The sequence below is a fragment of the Electrophorus electricus genome, chromosome 6 (assembly GCF_041902795.1).
Source record: "Electrophorus electricus isolate QZ-2024a chromosome 6, ASM4190279v1, whole genome shotgun sequence".
Taxonomy (NCBI): Eukaryota; Metazoa; Chordata; class Actinopteri; order Gymnotiformes; family Gymnotidae; genus Electrophorus; species Electrophorus electricus.
Genome location: NC_137502.1, coordinates 29,754,913 through 29,776,791, shown reverse-complemented (window position 1 = coordinate 29,776,791; position 21,879 = coordinate 29,754,913). Strand labels below are relative to the sequence as shown.

The 21,879-nt window shown below is 39.4% G+C and overlaps 3 protein-coding genes across 10 annotated transcripts; 1 reads left to right on the top strand and 2 right to left on the bottom strand.

Moving 5' to 3' along the window:
• Positions 1–856: 856 nt before the first annotated feature.
• slc52a3-2a (solute carrier family 52 member 3-2a) lies at positions 857–4,072 on the bottom strand. Its single transcript, XM_027019574.3, has 4 exons — positions 4,058–4,072; positions 2,053–3,132; positions 1,763–1,886; positions 857–1,597 (listed from the first exon to the last, which is right to left on the bottom strand). Exons 2-4 carry the CDS (start codon positions 3,084–3,086, stop codon positions 1,391–1,393), a joined length of 1,365 nt encoding a protein of 454 aa, XP_026875375.2. The 5' UTR covers positions 3,087–3,132; positions 4,058–4,072; the 3' UTR covers positions 857–1,390.
• An 895-nt stretch (positions 4,073–4,967) lies between these two features.
• Positions 4,968–15,555, bottom strand: slc52a2 (solute carrier family 52 member 2). 6 transcript variants are annotated; one of them, XM_027019562.3, is made up of 5 exons: positions 15,415–15,555; positions 8,698–8,838; positions 7,688–8,534; positions 7,285–7,408; positions 4,968–6,918 (listed from the first exon to the last, which is right to left on the bottom strand). In XM_027019562.3, exons 2-5 carry the CDS (start codon positions 8,822–8,824, stop codon positions 6,709–6,711), a joined length of 1,308 nt encoding a protein of 435 aa, XP_026875363.2. In that variant the 5' UTR covers positions 8,825–8,838; positions 15,415–15,555; the 3' UTR covers positions 4,968–6,708. The 6 variants fall into 6 exon arrangements, with proteins under 6 accessions (XP_026875363.2, XP_026875362.2, XP_026875360.2 ...); XM_027019561.3 differs by having other exon boundaries at positions 15,344–15,478; XM_027019559.3 differs by lacking the exon at positions 15,415–15,555 and adding an exon at positions 13,950–14,048.
• fbxl6 (F-box and leucine-rich repeat protein 6) lies at positions 14,147–21,822 on the top strand. 3 transcript variants are annotated; one of them, XM_081716344.1, is made up of 9 exons: positions 14,147–15,943; positions 16,244–16,402; positions 16,584–16,647; positions 16,880–17,011; positions 17,319–17,426; positions 17,530–17,643; positions 18,086–18,317; positions 20,760–21,000; positions 21,322–21,822. In XM_081716344.1, the coding sequence occupies exons 1-9, from the start codon at positions 15,390–15,392 to the stop codon at positions 21,383–21,385; spliced, it is 1,668 nt and encodes a 555-aa protein (XP_081572470.1). In that variant the 5' UTR covers positions 14,147–15,389; the 3' UTR covers positions 21,386–21,822. The 3 variants fall into 3 exon arrangements, with proteins under 3 accessions (XP_081572470.1, XP_035381609.1, XP_081572471.1); XM_035525716.2 differs by having other exon boundaries at positions 21,256–21,822; XM_081716345.1 differs by lacking the exons at positions 20,760–21,000; positions 21,322–21,822 and adding an exon at positions 18,628–20,711.
• The last annotated feature ends 57 nt before the right edge of the window (positions 21,823–21,879 follow it).

Below are 21,879 nucleotides of genomic sequence, written 5' to 3'. Positions count from 1 at the left end.
ACTTCTATTACTAGGGCATGTGAGCCAAGGATTAAAGGTGCAAGAAACACCATCCAAGCAGGGGAACCAGTAGGACCTGTTTTTAGGGTAAAATTTAGCTTTTGTTCATTTTTATTTCCTATGGTCTGCAAAGAAAATATGGTCTGGATTCTGCAACAGACTATATAGTTTAGGCTAAACTGTGAGATACTGATCAGTATCTTGTAATGGCTACTAGACCAAAAGCCTGTTTTACAACAGTACCAAAAAGTCCAAAGAAAATAGTGAATTCGCAATGCCAAAACCAAGGTGAAGTTTCTTTAGAAACCCAAACCAATGAAGTGAATAAATCATAATGAAGCCAAACACTGCATAGTGGGAGGTCAAGGAAAAGAACTTTGCAGTAGTTGGATTACTACTACAGACCTTTTCAGGTCTGCTTACCATATTATTCATTTTTAATAGTAATGTTTCTTAAAAAAGAGTTTCCATAGTCATTCAAAATACTTTTCAACAAATCCATTGTTCAAAAATTCTATTGATCTTTGAAATGACATGCAGCATTTACCAATAACAGGAAGATGCTAAAAATAGATGCACATTGCCATCAAGTGGTCATTTTTTACAAATAATTATTGGAACATGGAAAACAGGATTTCTGGAGCCCAAAATGCAAGTACTGCAAATCACATTTTCACTACATGTAGAATTTCTGTAACTTATGTTTGACAAAAAGCCAACCAACATGATCCTATCATTTACAGTAGTAGGGTCTTGTATAATACATTCTTACAGAGGCTGGTTGAGGATTCAGTGAATGTCAGTTTGGTCTCCTGACACAAAACTCACCTGTTGATTCAGGGAGCAAAGTTGTGAGGGTGATTTGAATATCCAGCCAATGATCTGTTTTGTACAGCACACATAGGTGAATTAATGATTATAAATAAGCACCAATTATAGAGATATACGTAAAAAAAATGGATAACACAATAAATATATACATTTTAAGGTATGAAATTAGCATTTCCATACCATCAGCACTTCTAAATGTATGCAAAAACAACAAAAAAGTTCAGTTCTATTAAATCCAAATTTAATTCCTTGGATTCTGTGACTAGATACTTTTCCATTAATCATAATATTGATGATAAATCAGATCTTAATAGACACTGTACTACAGATGAAGTTACATACATTTTTAAAAAGAGGAATGCCACACAGGTTATATTAGAGAAATACGTATTTTTTAATGTAGTAAACAATACTCTTAAAACTCACCACCAAACCTTACTTTATAATCATTACTTTTACCATAAAATAAAATTTACCAATGTTATTGCTTATGCTCATGCAATAGAATAGAGTTGTCTCAGTAAAAGTGAGTGTCACTCCCAGGTGAACATTTTCCACGTTAGCACCTAGTGTTGCACGGGTCTCCTGAAGTGAAGAAGCTGTACACATTGACTAAAGGGAACATTGTCACAGCCCCGAGCATTGACCCGAACTGCACTATATATCCACACCACACGAGGGCGCTGTGGCCTTCATCACGCAGAATCACTGCGACAATCACTTTCACATAGGACAGAGCGAGAATAAAAATGGTCCAGGCTGCCACCTGTTGCAAAGAGAATTTATTACTACTGTCATGCTATATTAATGTATTTATGGTGTACATGTTTTATGCAAAAATAAACTGGGGTCTCCCAACAGCAACAAAAACAACAAGAACAAACAGCATATTAAAGCATGTTGATTACATTTATTGGGTCATAAAACTCACTATAAGAGCAACTCCAGAGATGTTGTTGACCAGCAGCGGACAGGGACTTAGCACTGCCATTCCCATAATATAAATCCCAATTACTGAGCCGTAAGCAGTGAGAAGTCCCATCAGCACCAGTGACCTGTTGGTGTAGCATTGGAAGAACTGATGAGACTTGACTCTGATAGCTGTCAGCACAGTACATTTATAGCTAAATGTACAAACTCAAAAAAGCTTAAGACTATTAGGAGGATATAGATCATCCAGCAATAAATAATATAAAAGTCCTAGAAATTGTTGTTATTCACCTTTGAGGGTAGAACATGGCAATAAAGCAGGACAAAGGGTTCGCTATGGCAGCCATAGTAGTGGACCAGTGGTAAGCATGGTTTCCATAAGGCAGGCATGAGTATGACTGAATTGAGGGCAGCACAGAGTTGCTCAGAGCATTCACCCAGGCTAGGAGGGTGAAGATGTACACCACCTGCGCCCAGCTGTAGGTTCCTGTTCCGAACCTGCTCCTGTGCATAGGAGCGCCATGTGGAGAACTGATCATGGGTTTCTGCTCAGGCCTTTCCCTATTCGTCATGGCGCCCAAGTTTCCATCATTGCCTTGGTGAAGGCGCCTTACGGGACGCTCTTGAGCCACGACTGGGAGGTAGTTCAGAAGCAGGAAAGCCAGCAAGCAAACAGACATCATGGCTGCCAGAAAGAAAAAGAAGGCCTCGGCTGAGAAGTTGGCTGGCAGGTAGTGCGGTAAGAGATAATCTGTGAATTCTGGAGACTCGTTCCTGCCCTGGAGCCATGCTGTGTCATTGTGATTCAGACTCTGAGTTGCATTGACACAGTGCATGACACCCACTCCCTGGATCAGAGCCACCAGAGCTGGGACGAGCCCACTCAAACCTTCTCCCACATAATAAGTGATGAGATACTCTGGCCTGAGCCGCATCATGAAGGGTAGGAAGGTGACAGAGGAAGTGCAGTCCACAGTGGAGATGAAGAAGGTGAGGAGAAAGAGGGGAATGCTGTGGTCCGCCCCATGCACCACCACCGTCTGCTTCCAGAATAAAGCCAGGAAGAGGCTAGCCAGCACCCCGAAGCTGACAATGAAGTAGATAACAGTTGTTTCGTTCAGCTTTCCTGGCTGAAACCGGTGCATTAGAGTGATGAACAGTGGGCCAATGTTGGCCACTTGGATAATGACTGACAGGTAGGAGGGAAGGTACCAGCCTTCAGGGACCTGTGGAACAATAAGGGGCAGCTCGACCCAAAGCCCACAGATGGTCACCCAGGAGCCCATGCCAAACAGGCAGGCTAACACATGGGTGAGGAGAGACATGGTGGCCTTCAGATCGGAAACTTTTGTGTAAATTCCCCAGGATCTTCTAAAAGATAAAGAATTTTTTTTAAGTCTTTTAGACAAAAACAACTAAATTAATATTCAAATCACAAATACATTCAATACAAAAAATAATAATTTAGAACTAATAGTATAGTTATTTTACAGTAGAGCATACTGTACAAAACACAGACATGCTGAAGACAGACTGATCCAAGGTTATGTTCACCATCCATTACATGAAACTTGGTAAATTATTATTACGCCAAGTTAAAATTTCCCCCTATTGGTTAATCAAGTTTGCTTATCATAGAAGAAACATATTCTTCTAAGTAGAAAATGCTCCAAACAGCCCAACAAATGCAACAAAATCTTGTTGTCCTGACAAGTGTTTCCCATAACATCAACAGGTTTTATCTGCATTTCCATGATAATAATTCCTGTATACAACAGTTTGTCAAGATGTGATGTTTTTTGAAAGCAAACAACATGTAACAGACCACATGCAACATGAGAACCTAGGATTCTCTTTTTTCTGGTCAGCATTGTTGTGAAACACTGGCAAACTATTTTAAGAACAATGTCAGGAAAACATTGCCTATTCTGAGAAGGCCTGTCCATAATACACAATCAGCCCAGCGTTAAGAAGCTTGCAAAACACAACCCATCTGCAAAAATAATCCAGTTAACACTGTTAACTCCCCAGTGTTAAAAAAAAAAAAAAAAAACCTGAAAAAACACTGACACAAACAATCTGTAATGCCAGGAACACATTAACATCACACAGAACACATAGGTGTAATTATACCTATGTAAAATAGTTAGCAAAGGGCATGGAATAAAATTCCTGCAGGTGGAATAAAAAGGTCTTTATAATAAGTAAATGAAAAATCATAATGTAGTAAAAAAATAAATAAAACAAATATAACTCCAAAATATAATGAACAGAATTACTTTATAGAGGTACTCACAGGTGAGTCAGTTGATCTAAGATACCTCTAAGATCTAAAGTCCTGAAGCTATTAGAGGTGGTTTTTATTTATTTTTTTTATACAAGGGGTTGTGCTCTGTGCTACCTCTGACCAACCATAAAGGCCTGTCGGTTGATGTTTCATCAAAGCTGGCTTCACATGACTTTATGCTTTGACTAGTTCTAGTGCAGATGTCAATGAAACCAAAAGAGGCTTTCAGCATTCATCATAATATGCAGAAAAAAACTGATTAGTAGTAATAATTAATTTGATGTGTGTTACATAATGTAACAAACATACTACCGCCAGGATAATTTGTGCACTTGAACGTCCATTTTGTTGGATATAAAAAGGACATGGAAGAACAATGATTTCAGTTATAATATATAACTACCTGCAAACTCCTATTACGTATGAACTGGAATGAAGAGATGCTTAAAAAAACTTTATATTTTTTGTAGAATCTTTCTCCATTTACAAAAATGAAGTTTTCATGGTTGCTTCGCCTCTGCTAGAACTGGTTCAAAATTGGAATTGAAAATACAATGCACTTGTCGAGACTTGGAGCATAGCACAAATCTATTATGATTTAAGCTTTAGTTATTTGGTACCTTTAAAGTGGAGTAAAACATTACTTATACAACATAATTCATGGTGCTAGTGTAACAATGTGCTAGACAGCAACCTCAAGAAATAAGTAAAGCATTTTTTCCCCGTTGTTGGAAGGCCACACATGGCAGGAAATTAAAATCTATATTAAATATGTGATTTTAATTGTAACAACATAGACAGAAAAACAAAGTGTCATGAGCAGCCAAGGTAAAACATTAAAAATATAGCTGGGGAAGTGCAACTGCAATGACACCTTATTTCGTATTTTACAAAGGCTATTAAACACAGCATAACTGTCTTTTGGAAACTCAATACTTTAATCACGGGTAAGTCAGCCATTACAAAGGAGTTCATTTCAACAATGTACAGACAATTTCAAGATTTGAATAAATTTCAGTGCAAAACGCTTAATATTAGTTTGTCACATATTTAGAATGAATATTGTATCTGCCTGTCTAAGTCCCTTGTTGTTGTTTTTTTAGGTATGATGGCCATCATTCTTTTTGGCATTATTTGTGTCACCTAATTCAACCAGAAGAAGATGCAGCAATTCATTTCAATTTAATAAAACCTGAAGACATTAACCTAACTAGTCACTGGGCTCCAAATTAAAATGCTATATAGTAGATATATAAAATATTTAAGGAAATTTAGGGTAAAATAAAAGTTATATCAAACCTGAAAAGTTGTTGTCACAAAAAGGATCTCCAAAAAGGAACGTCAGACCCATTAAATCCAAATATGACCATTAATCCCCAAAATCTTATTTCAACATGGTGCAATCTTTCAACATTAAACATTAAACTATGAAAAAAATAAAAGGTAGAGTGCTTGTAATTGTCCCCAAAATACATTATAAATGAAGTCACATCCTGATCAAATCTCACCCAGAAGAAATAAAAGTCCACATCGTTTTCATGGTCATAACTAAAATAATCTCAATAAAGCAAAATAAGCCAGGATACATTTTTTTTCCTTCAAAGTACAGTTAACACATAAGTAGAGCGATATGTTCAACCTTAAACAGTGGAGCAAGTACAAATTCAAAGCACTCCAAAAATAAATATAATACAGTGATGTGGAACGTGACAACAATAACCTCACAAAAATTAGTGGCGACAACACCATCGATGCAGTTTCCAAGGACATTCAGCCTACACAACTACAACAGCAGTAGAACTGTCCAATTACAGCAGAGATGAAGAAGTGCATAGGTTTGATCAGATTTCAGAGTGAAACCGCTTACCACAAAAAAAAAAAAAAATTTAAGTACACAAATGTATACCCACTCCACCTACTCCAGTGGACGCAGAAACAGCTCGCCCACCCTGGACCCACAGGAGCAGCTGAGACTCCCACATCTACACTGAAGTGGCTACTTGGACTAAACATAATGGAATAATGAAATTATGTCTCTAGGAGGACAGGCCCTCCTTTTGAGTCTTGGTCCTCCCGAGGTTTCTTCTTCTCTGCCTGCTGAGTTTTTCCTTGCCACTGGCACCTATGGCTTGCTCATTAGGGACTTGGACCCATACACTTGTGTGTAGTAATAAGCACTATATAAATACATTTGACTTGACATTTGTATAATGGATATTAGTGGATGGCATCCTGCAATTGCAATATGCCAGTAAGGCATGATTGCCTTTTAGGGGAACAAGTTATTTTCCCCTTTTATTTCTGAACAAAAATGAGCACTAGAAATTGTGCACTCAGAAGCCATTTTTCCAGCTGTTGCACTGTTACCAAACTCTGCATAGACTTCCCATACACAGTATACAATAAAAAGGTAAATATACAATCAAACGTTACAATCATAATCCAAGTATGAACATACTGAGACAATAAAACAGGCTGTAAAATTTGTACATAGTAGCCAAAATATAAGAAAAAAAATACAATTAAAAATGTGCATGGAAAAGTCAAGCAATTTCTTCTTATTATCCCTATTAGCAATGCTTTCTTCAGATTACTTCCCATTTGTGGTTTTGCTCACCACATTATAAGGCATCAACATGGATTAAGTGCTAACATTGGTCTTAACTACAGCTGTCAACACAGTCCTGAGCTTGTTGAAAGACCCGGTAGATGCTGACCAGAGGGAACATGGTGAGCGCTCCAATGAGCGAGCCAGCCTGGATGAACACACCGCACCAGAGCAGCGCGGCATGGCCTGCCTCGTGAAGCAGAGTGCTCACCACCACCTTAAGGTAGGAGAACAGGCCTGTGAAGATGATGCAGGAGCTCACCTGAAGAGAGACATTCCAGTGCATTGCTCATTGTCAACATATTTCAGAAAGGCGGCTGTCCATTCTATAGTCTATTTTTCCCTTTTATCCCATATTTTACTGTGCTGTCAACAATTTAAATCCATAACAGGGCATATTTTCCATAGTTCTGGGATACAGCAAAAATGTGGACCATGTAGAAGGTCCTAAGGACAGGTTGAGAGACTTATACTTGGAAGGGTGTACAGTATATTTATTTACTTTTAAATAAAACCATAAAACGTACCATAAAACCATAAAAAAAAGCCACAGTAAAGTTCTGAAAATGACATTACATAAACACAACTGACTTTGACAAAGCTGCATAAAATTGCTCATTTTACTTACCACCATAACCACTCCAGCATGACTTCTCAAAAGGGGTGGGCAGGGACTGAGAGCAGCCAGAGCCAGGAGATAGACAGCAAACACTCCTCCACCGAGAAACACAGTTCCAAGGGCAGCACTCGACCTTTTACAGGACAAACACATCATTTCAAACAAGTCTGTTACAATAAACATGAAATAAAAAAATTTAATTGTGCTGTTCTAACTATTGTAAAATCAATTTTAGCTGAATAACATATACAGTATATTGTTCTATATTGCATATATATATATAAAATGTACATAAATTCTGCTTTAGACAGAACATATAGAAAAACAATAATTGTGTAGCTTGCTCCATATGAATATTTCGAGACCTTATATTAAGTGATGTCTAAACACCCACACACTTTTGTGAACTCACCTAAGCAGAACAAACATTGCCACAAAGCAAGCTATAGGGTTTGCAATGTTCCCCAAGACGACCGAGAGATGGAAGGTCACAGAGCCATAGGGCAGGCAAGTGAAGCTCTGCACCGATGGCAGCACGCCATTAGTCAGGGCATTGGACAGCCCAAGCAGCAGGAGCAGATAGATATTGCGACAAGTCCAGAAAGTCCCAGAAGGGGCCTGTTTTTCCAGTTGCGCATCCGCCGCCGTGGGTCGCCCTCCATTCTGTAGCGGGTCCTCCTCCTCTGCTCCTCCCTGCTCCACTGGGTGCGCCTGCGCCCCCTCTGCCACTGAAGGCGCAATAGTGCTGCATGATAGAGCCAGGAAGCAGAGGGCAGAGATGGTCAACATCACGAACATGAACCAGAAGAAGTCCTGCGCAGGAAAGTGCTCTTTGAGGTAGAGGGCCTGTGTGCCGTTCTCTGTCTCCACACACTCAAGCTTCCCCACACCCTGTACTAGTGCCACCATGCAGGGGAAGAGGGCACTGAGGCCCTGGCCCACAAAAAACGTACGAATGTACTGTGGGGGAAAGCAGAACATAAAAGGCAGATAGGTGACGTTGGAGGTGCAGCAGATGAGAGACAGTATGAATGTCAGCAGCAGGAAGGGCACAGATCTCGGCTCCCCAGCAACAGTGGCCACCTTGTACCAGAAGAGGGCGAGGAAGGCTGAAGCAATCACTGCTACCACCTGCATAGCGTGAATGACCACACGTTCATTCAGTCGTCCAGGAGCGAAGTGGTGGGTTACTGTGACAGCCACTGGTCCCAGATTCCCAAAGGCAATGAGCACAGAGAGATAGGCTGGCAGATTCCATCCTACAAACAGAGAAACAGAGAATCATTAGAATGTATTGGCTGTACAAATGGCATCTTGATTCTACATCTAGGAAAAAATGTGATAAAGCAAAAGCATGCAATGTGTGTTGCCCCTCAATCTAAGAAGATTTTGGCAATAAAATAATTAATTGCTATGATTTACCTTCTGGCAAGGTGTTCACAACCACAGGCAATTCAACCCAGAGTGAGTTTACAGATATCCACGACCCCATTCCAAACAAGGCCACCAGAATATGTGCAACAGTGACATTCCACCAAGCATCTGCCATTTAGCTGTAGGCCTCTGACAAAAAAAGGGGGACAGGGGCAATCACGAGTTAGTGTTTATATTCTGATGGTTTTTGAGACTTGGTGGGTAACTGTTCAGTTGCTTAGACACCATCAGCCTTGCGGTGATTAAGAGCAGGCAGGTACATAATTTAATTCCATTATATTACTGTGGTGAGAAAATGGCAAGAAGCCACATATAATGAGCATATAAACACAAGTATTTGCTGGAATTAATGTTATGTAGCATGCTTGGAATACTGTCCATGCTTAATCTGTGAATGAAGAGCGATCAAACTAGATTTTAAAAATGGTGTGATACTTTATATGCAGTTAATAATGTAGCATTCTGGTGGACTAATTTACACTTGTTATCTCGAATGAAGGAAATATAAAAGAAAATGCAGTAGACCAATACTGAGAACAAAAATCATTTGATCAATGCTTTAAAACTCCATTTTAATTTTTTTCAGGTTTTTATGTAATATTTGATGTTAGGAAAACACTGCATAGCAAGTGGTCCAAAATTACACATGTAAAATCCTGTAAGTTCCTTGGCAAGTAAAAATAATTTTCCTATAGAGACATCTTTCTTAGGAAAGCAATATTACATAATACAACACACAGTAAGTCACATTAGATACTTATTTATACATGGTTTTATTGGCAATAAGCACATATGCAATATAGAAAAATAAGTTTGAAAAGCAAACATGTTACTTATTAAGAATACAGGAAATAAGAATATGCTAAAAAAAAAAAAACCAAAAAAAAAAACCAGTGACCTTCTACTGAAGCAAATAAGCCCACATAGTGGCATTACCCAAAAAACCCAAACAAACAAAGACTTGTTTGGGTATAACAATTAAAAAAAAAATGTTCATGTTAACATTGATCTATGAAATGGGTGATAACTCATCAAAAATGTTCTCCCTATGGCTCTGAAAGACTACTGCTCTGCCTCTACTCCCCACGTCAACTCCTCTGCTGAAATCCTCATTTGGCTGACTCATGGAGTTTTCCTGTGGCTTTGGTGCAGATGGTGCTGTGGTGCTACATTGATCTACATTGCTCTCAACATGGATGACAATATTTTCAGTTGGTTTAGTGATTAAGCTCGTCATTTTCTCACATGGCAAGACATCTTTCAGTTTGTTTATCATGTCAGACAAAGAGAAGCCTATGTGATTGAGCTGTGTGTCTCTGGAGCCAACAATAAACTTCTGGTAGTTGAGCTCACAGCGGAGGACCTCTCGCGTTTGAGAATTGCTTGTTCCTTTCATTCTCGCAAGCAATCGATCAACATCCTGAATACTCTTGCATGGGCCACCATTTTTAGCCACCGCAGCGAGAACCATTTTCCTGTAAAGTTGGTCTTGCCTTTGAGATCTCTGCCTTTTGTCCATCAACTTCAGCCTCTTCTTTTTCATTCTCTCCAGTGGTCGCAAATTCGCCCTTTCAAACATCACATATGGCTTGGATGCATTACGCCTTAGGGTGGTACCAGCGGGAACTCCAAGTGAAGTGGTGTTCTTCAGGGGTGGAGGAGTAGGCGGCCTATCCAATTCCTCCGATATACTGTCATCAGCATGGACATGAGTTTTATCTGGTCTGTTTTTGCTGTAGGGGTATGCATGACCAAATGGATACTCACCCATTAGCTGAGAAAATGTACAGCTTGCTAATTGTTCCGCAAGTTCCAATGAAGGTTCTTTGCAGTATCTGCCCCCAGGCAAGAAATCTTTAAGATTTTCCTCTACCACTGCTGCAAGGACCTTCATCATCCTCTGCAAACATGCCTTCATTAGTGTCCCATACTGGTTACTTGAATTTGCATGGCAGAACATGAATACCCCTGGAAAATTTCTCTCTTGCACTGGAATCTGGAGAAACACATTGGCCCCACTCTCAGGTTCCAAGAGAACAGATGCATCTTCAGACCACTGTAGGAGCTTGTCATAAAGGCAGAAAATGTACTTACTGAAGAGCACATATTGTGCATCACTCTTCAGGAGCTGCCAAAAGGGACCCAAGACTTTACAGTACACGATAGCAACAACACAGACTAGAGTCTGTATAGCTTCATCACTGGCATCATTACTGACACTATCCAGAATAATATTTGAATCATCAGTCAACAGCTGCAGGTCAGACACAAATAACGCAACATCTCTATAATGGTGCACAAGTGCTGCTGCAGCCTCAAAATAGTTAATGAATCTATTTGACTGATTAATGGGTAGCGTAGAAGGATTATTTCTTTCAATGCAAAAGGCAAGCCAGTGCCGTCGATAACTGTTGTTGGTTTCCCCTTTTGAGCACAAGATTTCACAAACCATATGGATGTAACGGGTGACAGCGCTCTCATCAAAGTTCAGAAAACTTTGGAACCTTGGGTTGTTGTCGCGTCCAAGCTTATCTCCTGTTGTGGTCACAATTTCCCTTTCAAATGACATCACCTGCTTCTCAACGGCATCAACAAAGTCAAGAAGGAAATGGGTGTTACAGTGAAGAAAATGCAATGGAGGCACAGCAGGCTGAGGGTTGTCTTCGTTCGAGGCATGAGACATGACGATCTCATTCAAGGAATTCATTTTTGAATCCTCTTTCAACATTACAGAAAACTGATTTTTGAGGAGATCCATAGACACCACCTTAGCACCTTCATTCTTGTCTCCATACATATCCATAAGCTTTTGCAAAGATAGAACAGAAATATCAAGCAGGGTTAGACAGTCGCCTGTGTCAGTCCGGGGGTTTCCTTCAGGGTCCAGCACTTCTGTCTGCACAGATCTTATACTCTGGATATCATGTTCCTGTTTCACAGTAATTGTTTGGTAGGAGTCAAAAACACTGTCAGATAACAATTTACCTTTGTGCTTTTGAGAACCAGGAGACAAATTATGCTCAGCTTGAGTGTCTGAGATATCAAAAAGTTGGTTTTCCTGTTTGATTTTAGCGGTTTGGAAATTAGATTTTTTTTGGACCAACTTCAGGCGTTTCTTTTTCAAATGTCTTTTGATTACTGCCACCCTCCTGAATTCCGAGTCTTCCAGATCAGGAGTGAGGTCAAACTGACTTTGAAGGAATTCATCAAACAAACCACTCTTCCTGTTTCTGCTTCTCTGGTTGTTTCTGTATTGTATCCTGAACCTTTGTAGACTGGTCTGAAGCAGCTTGTTGGCCTTTTGGATTTTGCCATCACTGCAGAAAGTTGGATCAAAGTTACGAAGCCATGACACTAAGACAATTGGGTCAATTTTTTCTCTTGCAATAAAGTTTGTCAACTCCAGCATCAGACCATTAGTAACATCTGTTAACTTTGCTCGATCAGAAAAATCAGACATTTCTAGCAAATCAGTCCTTCCAATGCCAATGCTATCACATATAGGGCCAACAAATTCAAAGTTAATATCTGACTCCAGAAAGCTTTGTCTGGCATCTCCAGTTAAACTCATAGCTGTTTCAGTATTCCTTTCAATCAAACAATGGAAATCTGCAGATTGGAACATTGGAAAAATCTTTTGAAGCCATTTTACTACATTAACCCATGAAAGATCATTCTCTTCTCTCATTAGTCCAACTTGAACTAGGAGCTGGTTTGTGCAGGGCTTTTCATCTAGATCCAATAAATCACCAGTCTGTGGTCCAAAGAAGTCATCGACAAGCTTGAAGTAGAAGGTGTCTTCTACAAAGATGGAAATATACACAGGCATACAAGACAAGCATTTAAAATTGACACATGTAACCATATTGAAACTTGGAGAACATGCAGCGGTTTCATCACAAAAGAAAAATTATGTACTCTTAATATCCTTTTAGAATCAGTGAAAATTATCTGCTGCAAATCACAGCCCTTATAATACAAGTATGTTAGCTCGATTAAAGCCTTAATTGAAAGTTGAGCATTAAAATGAATTAAACTCTACTTACTCAGTTCTGCAGCAATACTAATGGCACTGGGGCCAGTGAAACTGGAGTCTTGCAGATCCTCCATAATTGCGCATAGAGGCACGGTACGTTGGGTAGTAGATTTTTAAACATCCAGAGAAGCACAATCTTCCAAATAAAGGTCAGATCAATGTTTTAGTACTAGCGGCCATAAAATCGTAGTCCAGTTTCAGGTGTATAGGGGCCGATTCTAAGGCTGGATTGCCGTGTGCATTCTCACGAGGGAGCCGCGAGAGAGAAAGGTCACGTTGGGATTTAACGTATCTTAATAAACTTTACCATCAGGCCTACATGTATGTCTAACTGCAGCCCCAGTCTAGAAGCGGCCCTAATAACCTATGTCATTTACATTAATGGTTAGGCTACCACACAGTCATGAATCAGTATTACTATTGCTTAATGTTAAAAATGGAAGAAGAGAGCACACGAATATTCATGACACTGTGCTAACAATAATAAAGACGTGCGGTGGTAATCCATGTAAAACAAACATGTGCTAAGGAATGGTGACTGATACATTAGTTTAACTATCGTTTGCCGGATAAGAAAACAGATTCGGCTAGCAAGTTGGCCATAGAACTGTGCAAAGGGTCATTTTGGCAACATTAACAGTTAGCTATAAAAATTCTATTACGCTATAATTCAGTCTTGGCTGCAGACTTAATGAATAGTTACCCAATGAACAACTAACTCACAATCTGAATCGAGATTAAGATAATTAACTCTAGCTACTTTAACTATCGCTCGTGCCGGGGTAGTAAACTGGCTAGATTACTTTATGTGTACGTTAGCTAATGTTGGTTAACTACAGTATTAGCTATCGCAACCTAAAATACACGCGTTAAAACAAGGACCAAACCTAGCGACAAGCCACTTTGCTAACACTTCGATTCGTAAACGGAATATTTAGTCACACTGTTTAAACAGATCACATAAAATGCGCCTCACAGTTATCTTTTGTTAAAGCTTTTGTTGGAGCTAGTTAGCGTTCAAACAGCTAAATATATATCTTAGATGTCGCTAGGTTACCTAGCTAACAAAGGCCAACATTTCAGTTTGAACCTGGGTAACTGCAGTTTCTGCAGGTATATCGTTCTCTGAATTTACATGCAGTTGCGTCTAATTAAGAAACGTAAACAAGTGATTGCTAGTGATGAAGATTTAATGTATGCTCACCGATATAGCTACTGGGTTTTATGTAGTTAGCTATACATTTGCCGTAGGGGAAAGAAACTCCTCTGCCTCGTCGTGTTTTGCAAGCGAGGAAAGGGGAACGACTGAGCTGAGGAGGGGGAGCTAGTATTGCCAGGGTTGCCAGATTGCTACAGTGATTTCTATATAAAAAATTGCTCAAATCCGCCAAAGATATGGAAAACCGTCCACACGTACACCGCTTGCAGTATATCGGATAAAACACCATCTGTATTAATTCATGTGTGGCATTCATTCGTATGCCACATAGGTTGCTATCCTGAAGTCACATATCGTCACCTTATTTTCTATTTGGCACAGCAGTCTTAAACACAGTATTCATTCTGCTCACGGTCCCCCAAGGTCAGTGTTGCAGTGCACCTTAGAATTATCCCGTGTAGCAAGTGATATGGCTTTACTTTCCCTTATTTTTCATTGGCTTTATTTGTATTTTTCCCCTTTGGACACCGAGTGCCAAACAGGAGGTAAATCGGTTAGCTTGATGGTTTACTTACCTGGGTGTTCATGCGTTACAGTATAAATGAGCGGAGTAACGTTTCTCTAACATGTCAATGAAGGTTTTGACAGCTGATTGACTGTGTGGAGAAGGTATGCTTATTCAAATTTCATATGCTTTATTAAACAATACAGCTTTTAATTATTTTTTTTTTTAATTCCAAAACCACGACAAACAAGCTCAAATTTTGTCCACCCGCCTTGCCAATTCCGTTTAAATCCGCTATTTTAAGGCTGGAATTCGACCAATCTGGCAACTCCGTGTACGGAGATTCGGGACTGAGTAATTTGATTGGCTATCCACGCCGTGACGCTGTGTACAGAGACTCATGGTATATCTGTTGTAGAAACAAAAGAGTACGTTGCTTGCTGTGACTGGACAGCTAATTATTTAGGCTAGCTAGCTAAGTTGGATTTGTACCATGCCATTATCAGTTTTGATAAAAAGATGGAATAACTGTCAAGGTCCATGATACGTAGTCCGAAGAGATAAGAGTTAGTCATAATACAGATATCTTTGTGGTAGCTGTGAAAAGGGTGAAATTGAATGGATGTAAGTGAAATGTTTCATGGAATAGGAAGTAGTCAAAATACTAACAGTTATAAGATCAAAACGGCTATTGCTAGCTGGCGTTACGTGTAGTTATACTGTGAATTACGTAGCTAGTACACGGACTTGGACTACAGTATTACTCTAGCTTACTCACTAAATGCTGGCTGCCGACCGGGAAACTTGGATGTTCTTTGGTCCCCGAGAAAAAAAATACAGTTTCAACCGCTATAGTCAAGGTGTTATCACATAGCTGTTTAGCTAAAATCATCTTTTTATAAGGTAGTTAAAAGTTGTTTCTTTAGATTTCTACCTCGTATATTTCCTTGGCTTCCGAGCAGGTCTAATTTTCATCAGACATGGATATTAATAGTGAAGAGTTACCGAATCGTCATATACACGAGATGCCCGTTGAGAGCGGTTCTTCACGACACGGTGCTCCAGGTTCCGAGGAGGTGAAGTCTAAGTCAGAAAAAGCAGGGACATATCGGAAAACAACTACCGTGCCTGCTAAAAGAAAACCACTGAAAAGGAAAGCAAATTCACTCAGCGATGCGACGAAGAAGAAGAAAAAAAAGGTTAACGTCAAACGAGCTCCGAGAGCCAATTATACTGTACAGCACGGAGAAGATATGCTCCTGATTATATCAAACACTAACCAGTTTGACCGTGTTTGGAAGCCTAAACGAAAAGGATGCAAGAAGAGGAAAGTCAAGACAAAGAGCACTTCGGTCAAGCTGAATAAACATCCTACGAAACCCAAAGTGTCTAAGGTTACTGGGGAAACAGTGAGTGATGTTAATCTGCAGGAACCAGAAAGCTTTGATTGGGGTCAGAGACTTCCTATAGAGCTGCTGGTTAAAATCTTTGAGTTGATAGTGCTCCAAGATGGTGCTGTACCATTTCTGTGCAGGTGAAGCCTATTTTTTTCCTTTTTAAATAATATTATCATGTCATACCATGACATTGAATCATGGCTCTCAGACTCAAATCCTGGATGTGTGTAGCAGTGCAGCGTTTTGCTAGCTTTCGCCTAGTTGAACTCGTCACATCATTATCAAGCTTATAACAGAAAAACTGCTGAAAACCTCTAGAATTTGTAAATCTCTGTGTTGATGACAGTATGAGTTACTGTTAAATTAACTGTCAAATTCAAGGCTTGTTTTTTTTTTTCCTTTTAAAATGCAACTCCTTGTAACTCGTCCTTTGAAAGGGTTGGTCGAGTTTGCCGTTTATGGAATAGTGCTGCATCTTCACCAGCACTTTGGCGCAGTGTGTCCATTGGCTACTGCTGGACTGAACCTGGTAAGAGTCAGTTACCTGGAACTGAACAGAAGATTAGGAACACTGTAAACTGGCTAGCACAAAACAGGTCAGTATGATCAGTATTATACACAGTTTTAAGCCATATCTCCAGTTAAGTGGTTGTGTTAGAAATTGTGACAACTTAATAACATTTAATCATACATATGCAAAGCTGTATCAAATGTAGACTCTTGATCGAGATTGTTTATCCCATCCCATTTTGTTATCTTTCCTGCATTTTCTCCAAGGTTCTCCGATTTAAGGTATTTCACGCTCTGTCACTGGAAAAAGCATGTTGACTATGTTGTTCAGGTAATCAAAATTACTCTGCTGAATGGTATATACAGTTGAAGTGGCTTTTCTCACAACTGTTAATTGGGAAGTGTGAAGTCTCAGCTAATGCAATAAAATAACAAAGCACCACTTGATACGTTTTCTGAGCAAATCTAACTAGCCAATGATCATTATTAACTGATGCAAATGTTATGTCATCTTTTTCACTACTTCCTCAACTTATTTTTCAGTCTACTTAACTCTGTTTTAGGCAATAGCAGGTTCCTGCTCAAATCTCCAATACCTCAAGCTGTCATATTGTATGGGTATGACAAAAGAGGCCTTCCAAAACCTAAGCACTGGCTGTCCATCTCTGGAGAGTATAAATGTACAACATACAGAGGTTTGTGTGCAAAAATTGTACATGATACACCTGCTTCTTCAGAATCCAGTCTAGGCCTGCTTCTATGATAAAACCCAGATCTACTTTTATGATGTTCTGGTGCCATATTACAATCAGTGCAAATCAGTCTTAGTATATAGCAGTTCAGGGCACATTTACAAAAATGCGTATCATGTTTACTTACACTTCGAAGGTCAGGACTAGGCCTCACCAGATATTTCTTGGTGTAACATTGCAGGATGTTATATTATTTTTGTTTATTAATTATTAAATTATTAATTAATCATTTATTTCTTCTGCAATGTAGTTTCAGGATGATGGCTTGGTCTCCTTCCTTGAGATGTGTGGAAATCGACTAAAAAGATTTCTTTTTACACGCAGCTCAAAAAGTGACAAACTTCTCAATGTTTTGTGCGTAAGTCACATTTCATTTAACAGTATGACAGTGTTAGTCTGAGTAAGTACAATTCATCAGGACATGATTGATCTCTGTGTTGTATGTTCAAATGTGTTTACAGAGGGGGTGCTGTCCTGAACTCAGATTGCTGGAGATCAATACCAAGTTAGACAGTGGGCATTGCACACTTCCAATTTGCATACAGGCTTTACAGCTTGGCTGTCCCAAGCTTCAGGTACAATGTTTTTACTGTTATTAATACTAAATCATATACTGAAATGTATACATTTAATTAACATGTACAAAAATGAATTATTGACAACCATTGTTCCAACTGAGCAAATTATCATGTTGATGCCTCATGCTCAGAAGTAAAGTCATACAGAACTTTGGTGATGTAATTTTGACACTGTAGGTGTGTGGGACAGCTTGTTTTATTTCTTGAATACCAAGTGTCCAAATATGCAGTGTGAACCTTGAAATTATACACTACAATATTACCATAAATGACTGTGGAAGCCTGATATTATTGCACTGTATTTATTTTGAAATGGTACCATTTCACAAAACCTATTGCTTGCAAGGAATCTAAATTTGATGTCAACTTTACCCATCCTAATATTATTTTCCTTATTATTGTTCTTTTATTGGCTTTTTTGTTTGTATGCTTGTTTTAGACTTTTAGGTTGATGAATGTTAACCCAATTCCCAAAATGATTCGTAACACTCCCAGTGCCACTCCAGGCTTCCCCATGCTGGAGGAGTTGTGCATTGCCTCTTCCTCCCATTTATTTATGACCGATCTTGACTTGCTCAATGTTCTCCATGGCTCCCCTCATCTGAGGGTGCTGGATCTGCGGGGGTGTTCCCGCATCACGGCTGTGGGACTCTACGCTCTGCCCTGCCAAGGTAATGTGTTATTGAGGTCAAATTGACTGGACATGAATCTGTATTCTTAGTGGCTAACAGTACAAAATTATCAGTAATATGAATTTCAGCCATAACTGGTGAAATACGTGAATACCCCTACAGTTCGCATACTGACTCCATCCTGAATAATTCTGTAATTTCTGTCATAAAATCTGAGGGGTTTTTTTCTTACTGTCTAATTATTCATATATAAATCAGTGTTTAAGGACCACATTGACCAAGCACATCTAATTGTAAAGTAATGCTGAAGTTGGAGAGCATTTTGAACAATTTGTGTTGTTTCTCAAAGCTGCAGTTCCAGATATTTGCCTGTCAAGTTGCTGTGCAGTCCAGAGGATTCAACCCATGTACACTCACTGTCCACTTTATTAGAAATAACTTGGAGGTGTACAGTTAGATGCTACAGCCCAGCTGTTTCCATGCATAATTTGTGTTATGCTTCTACCAATGTTTTATCATTAATTCTCTTCTGACAACTGCAGTAATTTTAGATATTAATGTGGCAAGATGTGGACAAAAATACTAGGCAATATTGCAACTGTATTACTATCCATTGTGACTGTGATCTGTTTTGCAGTCTATTAATACATACTGGTAAAACCTTGATGTGATAAGCCTGTGATAAGCCTGCATAATTTGAATGTTATTTATATTTGTTGGCTCTTTGGGATGCTGTGATGTATCAAAACGCCCAATTAGTGGGCAATATAGAATTTCTGTCATTGTGATAAGTGATTTAATGTACTCTTATTTAACTCCTGTCTCTATACATGATATTGTTCTCTTGCTGTATCATGTGCTTTAGCTGTATCAACTGTAATTGTCAGGGTGTACACTGTAGTGCCAGAAAAACTGGAACACCAGTCTAATGCTTGGTAAGTCCCTCAGGGGAGCGTAGGACTGCAGAAATGCAATGAGGCATGGACTCCATGAGCTTGCGGAAATATTCTCGAGGCAATATGAGCATCATATTTCACCATACTTCACCGTACTTCCTGCAGAACGGTCCACAATTCTGTTGTATTCCGAGGTGTAGGATTTCTGTATTCCACAGTGCGTTGCATGGCATCCCAGATGTGTTTGATAATGTGAGACCTGGTGACGTAGTTGGGAATAGCAAAACCCCAATCCCAGACAAGTGTTTCTGTAACTATACTTTAGTGGCCCTAGATGTGTGTGGTGGAGCACTGTCCTGTTGCGAGAGGCTAAACCCATCAGAATGAATGCAAGACATGAATGGGTGTAACTCGTCACAAAGGAGGCACACATAGCGTCCACCTGTCAGAGAGGTTTGTAGATGTACCAGGGGTCCCATGGAATGCCAGCTTATCAAAGCACATACCACTGTGGAGCCACCACTAGGTGCTACAGTCCCTTGTTGACGTGGGATCTATGGCTGCTTGGGGTTTTCACCACACACGGATCCTTCCATCTACTTGAAACAATTGGAAACGTGATTCGTCATACCAGGCTACTCGTTTCCATTCATCAAGTGTCCAGAGGCAGTGTTGCCGTGCCCAGGCGAGGTGCATAGCTCTGTGTTGTACCTTCATCGGGGTACTCGAATTGGGTGTGGGTTCCTAAAGCCCATATTTTGGAGGGAACATTGCACAGTCCTCATGTTAATGTTTGTTGAGGCCTAAGCATTGAATTCTGATGTTACTTGAGGCAGTGCTGTACAACTATCTCATGAAATTATTTTTGTTGGCCGACAATATTCACATTCACCCAGAGTCTTTACATCCACACTGCTGTCATAAGGTCAAGTATTTGCTGGAATTCTTGTAGTCATGGTACACCCTTGAAATTGATGTATGAAAATCCAACTTTGTTTTTATCCCCGAAATGCTATGATCCATCTCATGAGATCCAACTATTAAACTGCATTGAAAATCACAAATCATAACTTGCCATTCTCACAGCAGGAACAACTCTAGAAGGTGTAGATGTCTGTTGCTTTTTATATGCACTGGTGGAAACAACCAATGATGTGCATGGGTGGCATTGCTATACATGTTGCGTAGGCTCATTTGTACCAGTTTTTCTGGCATTTCAATGTACTTATTTACAGGGTCTTTTGCATTTACGTTTGCTTATCCATCTAAAGCCTGCTCTGTTAAGAGGAAGCTTGTTGATGAAAAAGACCAACATAGGCCAACATTTCTTGTATAAAGGCCAAGGCATGGCATAGTCTGTGAACTAAATTTGACATGTTACAACTCACAAATGTGTAGGTACACATATTATGTAGATATTCCTAATGTTTTTACATCTTGTTTGTTCTGATCAAGCACTACATTGTTAAACTATTCAGGCATTGTTAAACTATTCCTTCTTTCTCAGTTATAAGACAACCTTTGCACAAGACTGCAATGTACTGTACTCGCTCAACATATATTTACTTACTCTCATTGGTTTTAGATCTGGAGTGCTTATACTGGGGGTTGTATTTCAATAGCAATGTCATGGTGGCATCCAACAAAGGCATACACATGCTGACTGAGAAATGGAGTCATACCCTGCAGGAACTGGATTTGACAAATCAGCCTTTTTCAGAGGAGGACATGGAGATTGCAATGGGGCATCTGGCCAATGGCAGTGGAGCAGATCACTTCCGCTCCCTTAATCTTACTGGGACAAAGATTACATCATCTGCACTCAGGTAGTAATAGCATCACTCCTAGCATGAGATGGGAATAACTGAATAGTTGGTACTTTACTTGTGAGTGCCTTAACAAGCAAGTTTATAGATATGTGGTGGTATAGTACACATATGGCCACCTGGCTATGGTGTACAAAATGTAATTTTGTAAAATTTCACATTGTATGTAAACATGCACACAGCCATGCATCTTTTAAGAAAGATTTTTGTAAGTGAAAGGTTGAGTCATTTTTAAAATTGATTTCAATTTGACAGGTTGCTAGTGGCCCAGTCTACAACTCTGAACTACCTTAATCTGTCTTCTTGTCGTTACCTCCCAAGAGGACTCAAGCGGATTTACCGTGGACAAAAGGACATTCATCAGCTCCTGGAAAAGTTGAGCTAATGCAGCTCTTTTTAATGCTATCTACATACATATTGGTGAAATATATATTTTTTTCAACTACATTTCAGTATTTCAGTTAAATATTTGTTTAGCAGTTTGTGAGGGTCCCTGGAGTAGTCATACATAATATGAATGTCAGGAGTACATGTTACCTTTGTGGCACATTTGGTAAGAGAAGTGACAAGATTTTTAGCTTGTTTCATGTCTTTCTAACTTGAATTATTTGGAGATAAGAGTGATTTATGGGGATATGATATGCATAACCGAATAGACTATTACACATGAAATCACTGCTTACATAGGGGAATAACATGTATAATATGTATAATATTACAAAACAATATTTATGACAAACCCTAAACAGATAAATGTTTAGAAGAAGTCAACTTGTAGCTTGTCAACATGGCTGGAAATGGAAACAATTCCTGAATAAGGTTTTGTGTGTGTGTGTGTGTGTGTGTGTGTGTGTGTGTGTTGTGTTGTGTTGTGTTGTG

Bases quoted from the DNA above. Each gene is read 5' to 3' on its own strand.
- slc52a3-2a (XM_027019574.3), bottom strand. From the start codon at position 3,086: ATGTCTCTCCTCACCCATGTGTTAGCCTGCCTGTTTGGCATGGGCTCC. The intron at 1,887-2,052 runs GTGAATAACAAC...CTACACCAACAG, and splicing joins GCCATGTTCTACCCTCAAAG to GTCACTGGTGCTGATGGGAC. The intron at 1,598-1,762 runs GTGAGTTTTATG...TCTTTGCAACAG, and splicing joins TCTCTGGAGTTGCTCTTATA to GTGGCAGCCTGGACCATTTT.
- slc52a2 (XM_027019558.3), bottom strand. From the start codon at position 12,819: ATGGAGGATCTGCAAGACTCCAGTTTCACTGGCCCCAGTGCCATTAGT. The intron at 12,511-12,755 runs GTAAGTAGAGTT...CCATCTTTGTAG, and splicing joins TAGTATTGCTGCAGAACTGA to AAGACACCTTCTACTTCAAG.
- fbxl6 (XM_035525716.2), top strand. From the start codon at position 15,390: ATGGATATTAATAGTGAAGAGTTACCGAATCGTCATATACACGAGATG. The intron at 15,944-16,243 runs GTGAAGCCTATT...GTCCTTTGAAAG, and splicing joins GCTGTACCATTTCTGTGCAG to GGTTGGTCGAGTTTGCCGTT. The intron at 16,648-16,879 runs GTAATCAAAATT...ACTCTGTTTTAG, and splicing joins ATGTTGACTATGTTGTTCAG to GCAATAGCAGGTTCCTGCTC.